Source organism: Artibeus jamaicensis, unplaced genomic scaffold (assembly GCF_021234435.1).
Source record: "Artibeus jamaicensis isolate MK-2021 breed Jamaican fruit bat unplaced genomic scaffold, CSHL_Jam_final scaffold_847, whole genome shotgun sequence".
Classification (NCBI taxonomy): Eukaryota; Metazoa; Chordata; class Mammalia; order Chiroptera; family Phyllostomidae; genus Artibeus; species Artibeus jamaicensis.
In genome coordinates this window covers 26397002-26405740 of record NW_026522057.1, presented here as the reverse complement: position 1 = coordinate 26405740, position 8739 = coordinate 26397002, and the positions used below count along the sequence as shown (strand labels likewise).

Sequence of the window (8739 nt, the reverse complement as noted above, 5' to 3'; positions counted from 1 at the left end):
CCAGGGGCTCCGCCAGCACCCAGACGGAAGGGGCAGCCGCCTCTGGAACGTGACCGAGCGGATTTGAAAGCTTCCACCTGAAATGGCCCATTCACATTCCTCTGGCCAAACAAGTCAGGGCAGCCACACTCAACCGGAAAGAGGGGTGGGGGGAAGTCTCACTCCTTCCGGATGCCCAGAAGGTAGAGAGCTGGGAGTGTTCGGGGAGGAGCACCAATGGCTTCCACACCCTGTTTTGGAGGGAAACTGAGGCTCAGAACCACGGACAGAGTTGCCCAAGGTTCCCGGCAGAGCGAGCTGTAGCACCCAGGCCCTGACCGAGGTCAGCCCTCAGCCTGTGGTGCCCCACCCCCTCCCCACACTCACCTTCTGCAGCAAGACCTGCAGGAGCTTAATCTCATAAGCTTCTCCAGCCTTCCGCACACAAACAGGAGCTTATCCTCCCTGCATCTTGGAGGAGGGTCAAGGTACTAGGACACCCACCCTTGCCCTTTCTCCACCCCACACTCCAGACAAACGTCTGGGGCCCTGAAGAGATCACACAGCCCAGAGGGGGTGGCCTGAGTGAGGGCTGGCAGCTGCCTACCCAGCGCCAGCAGGAACCCCCAGGCCGGATGGGTTACAGTGTGGCTGGGCCCGGGTTGCCCTGACCTGACCGCCCCACGCCCACCCCCACCACCGCCGCAAATGTTTCCTTCTTCAGGAGCAGTTTCCAGCTTCCATCTCCCTCCGTCTGACTGCTGGGGAGGAGCCAGGGACCACCGCCCAGGTGGACGCACAAGCCTCCGCCGGCCGCCGTCCTGACTGCCCAGCGCAGCTGCAGAGGGTGGGTCGGGAGAGATTCACCCAGAGAAAAGCTCACTGACTGCCTTCCCCTGGGTGGCTGGGCCACCCCTGAGACAAGCTCCCAAAGGGGCAAGCAAGCCAGCAAGGGATGGTCTGGCGTGAAGGGGTTGGTGGACAGGCACAGCCAGCACCCCCTGGGCCTGCCAACAAGACTCTGGGCAGAGTCTTGGGGGGCTGGGGGGCTGCACAATAGGCCTAGTCAGGGGTGGCCCAGAGAGGCTGCCTTCTGCGGAAACGGTGGAGAGAGGGAGAGGCCGGCCCCCCGGGGGGGCCGTCCCCCCTCCCCCAGGGCCAGGCCCCTTCCCCACTCAGGTGCAGCCCCTCCACCACACCTGGGGCCCCTCTTGCTGGCTCTGGCGCCCTGGCTGGCTGGTGTTTTCTTTCCCACAGGACTCATGAGGATGTGCGGCCTATGGTAAACAAAGGTCTATTTTTATCGCCTATTGTTTCCTCTCTCGGTGTCCTAGGTCCCCAGCCAAGGTCCACCTCAGCCCTCCCTCCCTGAGCCAGCTGGGACCACAGCTCTGCCCTGCCAGGTGCCAGCAGATCAGCCACCTGCTGTTCCTCAGGGAAGAGACCAGGGCTGCCGGGTGAGCCAGGCCTGGGAGAGCCATTGCCAAGGTGGGCACCGCGGCCGTCTCACTCACCCCGCCCACCCGGGCTCCAGGGGCCCCTCCTGAACAGGCTCCAGCCTAAGAGGAGATCACAGGCTGGGGGCAGCCCCAGGCTCAGCGTTGACATGCATGGGGACAAAATTAAAACGAAAAGAAGGGAAACCAGACTTAGAGTCGGTTTTATTGTTTTGAAATTCTCTTCAGTCTGTACCTGCCCTACTGCCTGGCTCTAGGCAGGCAGTTCGCCGGCAATGTCTGGATTCAGACCCAGGTCTGAGCCCAGAGTGCAGGAGGTCTCTCCCACAAGGGCCATCACACTAGAGGCATTCGGGGGTCTCATCCCAGCTCTGCTGGGCTCTGGGCGAGATGGGAGTGGGGAGTGGGGTGGGTGGGAAGTAGGAGAAGGACCCTCAGGCCTTGGGGTGGGGGCTCGAGGGGCGGGGTTCGGGGCCCCGCAGCTCCCCCGTCCTCCTCCCCTCGGCCCTGAAGCAGAGACGGCTGCAGCGGGAAGGAGCCTCTGACAGATGGTTTTTTTAACCACTTGATCACGATAGAGGATTTAATTTTATCCCCTTCCCTGGCTGGCTCTGAGTCTATTTAGAGTTTCAGCACGAGCCAAGCGAGCGAGGAGGAGGGTCCCTGGAACAGCAGACTCCCACTCCCAGCCTCCTCGAGGCGCCTCCCTGCCAGTGCCAGCCGCGACTAGGTCCACGGGTGGGGGGGGGGACCCCTCACTCCGCAGGCCCAGGAAGATGGAGGGACTCCTGCGGCAGGCAAAGCTGCCTGGCACAGAGAGGTCGGGGAGCAGGAAGCAGCTCCGACTTGGCTTCTGTCGAAGGGTCATCCCATCTCTCATTCTGAGCAAAAAGCACCCAGCAAGCCCCTGACTGGGCCTGGGGCTGCACTCCTCCCCCCCAGGAGCCGAGGGCAAGGCCCTGCTCCGAGTGAGTGGCGAGAAGCAGAGAAGATGGGTTGGGGACACTCTCGTGGGGACTTAATGATGACCGCACGTGCTGACCGCCCACTGTGGGCGGGTCACCCGGCTAAACCTGTCACATGCCTCCTCCCATTCTTGGAAACAGCCTTATGGGAGGCTCTTGTTTTCCTCTTTCTCCCAATAGTTAGATAACTTGGCCCGAGTCACACAGCTGCCAAGCGTCAGACCCAGACCGTGATCCCCGGACGAATGGCTCCCCAGCCCCCAGTTACACAAAGACAAAGATTCGTCCTGAGGCAGAAAACGGTCCATCGGAAGTCAGGAGAGCAGACCGTTGGACCATGGTTTTATAGGGTTCGAAGCACTTTTGTGTAGAGTTTGTTAAAGGTACAATTGTGTTATTATTCCCATTTTACAGATGAGAAAAGTAAGGCCAAGACCTGCCAAGAATAGAGACCACAGTGGGGAGGCAGGGCTGTGGTCTCCAGTTCGAAGCTCTTTTGCTGACCTCCCCTGGGGGCAGGTGTGCATCCAGGCAGGATGGTCAGAGGGCAGCTGCGGACAGGAAGTCATACAAAGTGAAGGAGCAGTGGATTCTAGAAAAACCAGCTCAGCCTGGAGGACGGTTGGGTTCCCATGGGGACCTGGTGGCAGGCCAGCTTCACGTCCGGTCTGGGGGGGCTGCGGCTTCATTCAGGAGGCCAGGGCGGGACCCGGGACCCAGCGCAGGGTTGACCCACCTGAGAAATGTCTGTTAGTCACCTCCTGCAACGGGAGTGGTGGGCTACAGAACAGGGCCCATCCCGGGCTGGTCCTGGGGTCTCAGAGCCGGCCTGGGAGAGGGCGATGGGCACCCCTGTGATTCAGGATTTCTTCCCCACCCCTCCCTGTCTCTTCGTGTCAAAGCTGGAAGCGGCTACACAGAGTGTGGGGTCAGACAGCCGGGGCCCGAGTTCTGGCTGCACCACAGTGACCTTCAGCAAACTCCGTAACCTATTTTCTCTTCTGTGAAGTTACCTACCTACCTCACACGTGACTCAGAGTGTGTGTGTGAAGTGCTGCACACCTGCACACAGGCAGCACCCCATGCACATTTGCTGTGTGAAGACTGGGATGTGGAGACACCTGCACAGCAGGTGTTTGTAAAAACCCACCTCCTTCCACAGCCAAGGCCAAGGCCCAGGGCCAGGAGGTGGAGAGTCTCAGAGGCTCTGGGTCTCCAGTCACCTCCCGGGGCTGTGCAGGTAGGGGGTCTCCCACAGGTGTGCAAACAGGGTGTGTTGCCACCTGCTGCACACTCTGCTCCTTCCCTGGGGACTCGGCAAGAGGCCCAGGCAGGGTGGGGCTCGGCTCGTCAACAGTCGCCAGCTCCCCTGACCTCGGCGCCTGAAGGCCTGGCAGAAACCATCCTTGGGAAACCGGCCCTGAGGGGGCGGTTCCAATGCCAAGGAGGAAAGTGAAGGCAAGTCCCTGGCTCATATCCAGAACACATTTCACCACCCTTATCCTTTGAGGAGGACTTTCTTTAAATTAGGACTAGCAGCCATGGTACCCTCAAGCCCTCTGAAATTTCCTAAACACCCAGCTGTTACCCCAGAAGAGAACGTTCATTAGACAGAGAAGTGTTTCCTAAATACAGCCTCGGAGTCGGTCTGGGCTGATTTTGTCTCCAGGACAGGGAAAGGGGTGGCCAGCTGTGAGCAGCAGGGAGAGGGGCAGGGGAGAGAGAGAGGACCAGCCCAGGAAGGCAGGGCAGATGGGTGGTGACGGGGTCCCCTGGGGCCTCAGAGCTCCCCACCCCACCCTGAACCAGGTGCCCCGAAGGGATCGTTTTTTGGTTTGGCTGCCACAAAGGGCCCTCCCACTCAAAGGCTGGAGCAGCCTGGATTCTCACTGCTGCTCTTCACCTGTGGGGACAGGGCGACGGAGCACTTCATTCATTCTCCGCCGCCCTCCCCCCAGGGCTGGGACACACCTACAAAGCAGGGAGCCGGCCTCTCCGGGCCGACCTGGCCCCCAGCTGTCTCATCCTGCCCGTCTGGGAAGGCAGCTGTGGAGGGCGGCTGCTGTGTGGGCCGAGGGACCGTGAAAGACCCCGCACTGCCCCCAGTGTCCTCTCTCTGCCTGCTGGAGTGTCGTCTTTCTTATGTGGCCAGACTCCCATTACAGACCAGGGGAGTCAGCTCCGGGAGGGCTCCCCTTTCTCAGCCCGTCCCTGCCACTTCGTGCCTCAATCTCCTCATTTGTTAACTGTGCCCACCCCAGGCCTGTGGGGGCTGGGCAGGCAGGACCAGGGCCCACCGGCCCCTCCTGCTGTGCTCAATGGCCCTGCTTAGAAGAGCCGACCAACTCCAAGGTTAACCACCCCACAGTGCCACTCGGAGCCCTGGGGTGGGGGTGGGGGAATTCTATGCCTAACAGGGGCCGTTGATATGTGTGTCTAGGTAACTTCTAGATAACACAGCTGTCTCGTTTTGTCTTTCTTTCAGTAACTGTGAAGTCCTTCCTGGAAAAGGAAGTTCCAGAGAAGGCGGATCAACTCCGTGCGAGAATGAAAGTCTGAAGGTGGAATGTGCTATCAGGTGAGGTAGTGAGTTCCCCAGGGTATTCAAGCAAAGACGGGACAGGCCCTTTTCAGGGATGTTTCAGAGGGGCTCACACATCTGGCCACCTCATGGGCTGCTAGATAACCCCCATGTCTGTCTCGACACTAAGCCTGAATGATGGCAACTGTGTCGTCTGTCACCATATTCCATAAACCCGGTAGCACTTAGCACCCAGTGAAACTCTTGGGAAAGGAAATAGAAGCAGTGAGTCTGTAATTAGGAAAAAAAAAAAAGACTAAAATGGGATGATGAAGTGTGGAAATGAAAAATTCTAGAAAATGCTTCCCAAGCAAAAATTCCTAAAGCAGAAATGACTACAGCTTCCACACTTGGATGGCATCTACGCACCAAAAAATCTTCCGTTTCTGGGACGACGGGAGGGACAGCCATTCTGCCTGGACCTCCGCTGCCAGCGCGCTGAGATCCCACAGGACGCTGGGGTGCGAGCAGCAGGGGAGCGCCCCACGCCTATGGCGTTCTCAGTGTCGGCTCAGGACCGGGGAGGGTGAGGTCACCTGGAGAGGTTGCTGGCCTCAGTCTCATCTAGGATGATATTTGGAATCTCCAGGTCAAAAAGGGGGGTTCGCCTTCCTATAGACCTGTCGGCTGGGCTGGGTAGATCCGGAAATTCTTCCAAACCCCGAGCTCCACTCCGGATCACAGACAATTCGACCAGCAATCTGGCGCCTTTGTGGGCAGGGAGGGGCTCGGCGGTGCAGCCCAGGCGATGTGAGGAAGTTGGCAGATGCCCCCAACTCTGAGGGAGATGACTCGGCTCACACACCAGGCTATTAAAAATCTTTATTGCTAATTTTCTTCTCCAACAGACATAGGTTTTTAGTTGAAATAGGAAACCACAGCCACACTTTCACTTTTCCCCTTCAGAAGATGAGACAGAGTGGGCCACCACTGTTACAAGAGGGGGGCCATGACCTTGACAAGGACAGGCTGGGGCAGAGAACACAGCATGGGCCATGGCACGGACCCTGGACGGGAGCAACAGGTACAAAGAGAGGGGCAGCCAGCGACACTGGCGTCTACACCTGACAACAGACACTGCAACCCGGAGGGAGGGGACCGAGAGACACACCTTTCCCCAGGGGCTCTGCTGGGAGCTCCGCTCGGAGCTGCGGGGCACCGAGCTGAGCGTGAGTGTATTTGTAAGTGTGTGTGCTCACACCTGTACATGTGTGCACACACTGGCCCCTGGGATAAGATGCTCTGAGGCCCCTACTGGGGTCCCCACAGTCCTTGTCCCCTGGGGACCAACAGCCTTTGAAGTTAACAGTCAGCCACCAGGGCCAGGGGACTGTACACGGAGGAGCATGGGACACGGGGTCCAGGCCCCCACACTCGAGTCCTCCTTCTGGGTGAGTTTCAGCACAGTGTGACCCTCCCATGGACCACAGGGCTCTCCAGGGATCACACCTGGGGCATTGTGACAGTCAGCCCCTGTGCTCTGCAGAGGCCGGAGACTGGAGAAGGGGCGTGTTTAGCTCTGAGAGTCTTCTCTTGCTTCTGGGTCCTGAGGGCAGGAATGGGCATCTGCCTGGGGCGGTGGGGGGGGGGGGGGGGCGAAGGCTTCCCTCTCTGAGGCCAGCATCTCCCTCTGCCTTGGCACCCAGATGCCACCCCTGTGAGAGATGAGGGAGAAGGGTGGCTGCCCCCCCGGGGGAGGGAGGGCAGGTAGGAAGACTTGGGGTGCCCGCAGCCATTCAAAGACAGGGCTCTGCAAGGTGTTTCTCAGGCTGGGCTGGAATGCCAGCCTGGTAGGCCTGGCTCAAGGAAGCGCTCTGTAGATGAACACTGTCGCTGTCCCTTCCGGGCTGACGTGGAGAGACCCTTTGGAGGGCAGAGCAGCGGGAGGTTCAGGCCCCGATGAGAGAGCCCATGTGCTGGCCGGGACCTGCAGTCCCAGTAGCAGATGCCTCTGGAGCCTTGCTGGGGGGTAGGAGGGTGGCATTTGGGGTCAAAGCACTCGCTGGCTTTGTGAGCCCAGCTGGGGTCTGTGGGTGGGTGGGTTCCGGACCCCTTGGCAGAGACCTGTGCTACATGGTGGGGTATTGCAGCTGGGGGAGCAGCTCCTACCCTGTGCAGGAGGAGCAGCCCCCAGACAAGGCCTCGGGAAGTGGGATACAGCAGGAACGGCGACAGAGCAGAGCTGCCCAGCGCCGTTCGCCTCGGCTCAGCACGGGCGGGCTGGAGGGGCAGTTCCATCCCGGCCAGGGAAGCTGGCTGGCTGCCGGCTCCTGGAAGTGATGCATATAAATCCCGGCTAACAGTTGGTCACCTCTAAGCCCCAGACCGCTCCTTCACAACCACGCAGATCTCCTGGGGGCCCCGTTTTCCAGCTATGCATCCTGCTCGGGGTCCTCGAGGCCCCCTTGCTGGCAGACCCAGGTGTGGCCATTAACGCAAACGCACTGTCCAGGTGGACCCGGCCGCAGAGGCCATGGCAACGGGCGGGGGGGGTCATGGGTGAGCCGATGGGAAACCAAACACCTACCGAAAGCCAATCGAATGCAAACACAAAACATGTAAAAGCAGCAAGCTCTGTGTAATAAATATTGCAAAGCGCACTTGGTTTCTTTCTTTTTTTTCCAAGTCAAATATAACAACCAATGTCCCAAACCCTGTTTTCAGCATTCGAAAGAGAGAAGCTGGTGCCATCAGCAGAACACCTGCAGCCAATCAAAGAAAAACACTGTTTCCCATCAGCCAGCCAATCCGACATCTTCACGCTCCCAAAAAGTGACCCAAATAAAGCACCGGAGCTCAGAGAGCTTCTTGGGAAGCCATATACCGAAGAGCAAATTAAAAAAAAAAAAAGAGTCAGAAATAAAAATAAAAGGTTTCCGTTGGTCAAGATTTAAAAATAAAAGGGTTTCTTCCTGAAGCCAATCGTGAGTCCGTCCCTTTAAGCCAATGAGAGCCACACCACTGGAGTTTTCCTCCATGCGGCCCTGCTGAGTGGCCGTGGGGCGGGGTGGGTGGGGTGCCGAGGGTGGGGAAGGTGACCTGCTTGCTGCCGCTCAGCTGGACGAGGTCCACGCAGATCTCTTGGCCCTTGCCAGCTTTCAGGGTGTTCCAAGGGGTCCGTCGCTACTGCCTCCGGTCCTCTGTCTCCGACCTGGAAAACGCCATCACCACGTCTTCTGCGCCTGCAGACCAGGGGAAGAGGCTTGCTGGGCGGGGCCCTGACACCCGGCTGCAGCCCGGGACCAGGCCAGGAGGCCTGGCCCTCAGGGGCAGCGGCAGTCCACCCTCCCCAGCGCAAAGTGTTTCTGAGGAAGCCCACCTCCGCTCCAGGCCTTCCTCGCAGCCTGGCCAGGGGGTGTGCCAGCCAACCCTCCTGCAGGGCTATGGGGCCGTGGGCCGGGGTGAGGCTCAGGCCTGCTTAAAGCCACACGGCTAAGAAAGAGTGGGAGAACCAGGGCTGCTGGCCTGGAGCGAGGCCCTGCTCGGACCCCCTGCTCCAAAACCACCAAAGCCAGGGACCCTTCGGAGCCATTTCTCTTTGCCAAACCCGACACCTGTTCCCAGGAGCACAGCCAGGCCTGTCTCCGGCCCACAGTCGGCCTGGCTCCCGTGGAGACAGATAATGGCCATAATCTTTATGACTCTTGTAGATTTGAGGATCTGGTCCAGGCACTCATGAAATCACTTCCTTTGTCCTGTTTTCCATTGGACAGGTTCTGACATGCAGCCAGAAAAGCAAAAGTGGGGAGGGAAAGTG

At 59.3% G+C, this 8739-nt stretch overlaps 1 protein-coding gene and 1 long non-coding RNA gene across 7 annotated transcripts in view; one reads left to right on the top strand and one right to left on the bottom strand.

Annotated features, from left to right (window-relative positions):
• The first annotated feature begins 242 nt into the window (after positions 1-242).
• LOC119064123 (uncharacterized) lies at positions 243-7708 on the top strand. Of its 4 annotated transcripts, none has more exons than XR_008390708.1 (6): positions 243-467; positions 704-826; positions 1314-1467; positions 4887-4979; positions 5889-6006; positions 7647-7708. It is a non-coding gene; the product is annotated as an uncharacterized LOC119064123 (long non-coding RNA). The 4 variants fall into 4 exon arrangements; XR_008390709.1 differs by lacking the exon at positions 243-467 and adding an exon at positions 2582-2784 and having other exon boundaries at positions 477-826; XR_005085308.2 differs by lacking the exon at positions 243-467 and having other exon boundaries at positions 477-826.
• Positions 5791-8739, bottom strand: part of CTNNBIP1 (catenin beta interacting protein 1) — a 42979-nt gene continuing 40030 nt past the window's right edge. For all 3 annotated transcript variants that reach the window (XM_053660611.1, XM_037165708.2, XM_037165707.2), the window contains one exon: positions 5791-8164. In XM_053660611.1, coding sequence (XP_053516586.1) covers positions 8106-8164 — 59 coding nt within the window. In that variant the 3' untranslated portion in view covers positions 5791-8105. The remainder of the gene's footprint in view (positions 8165-8739) is intronic.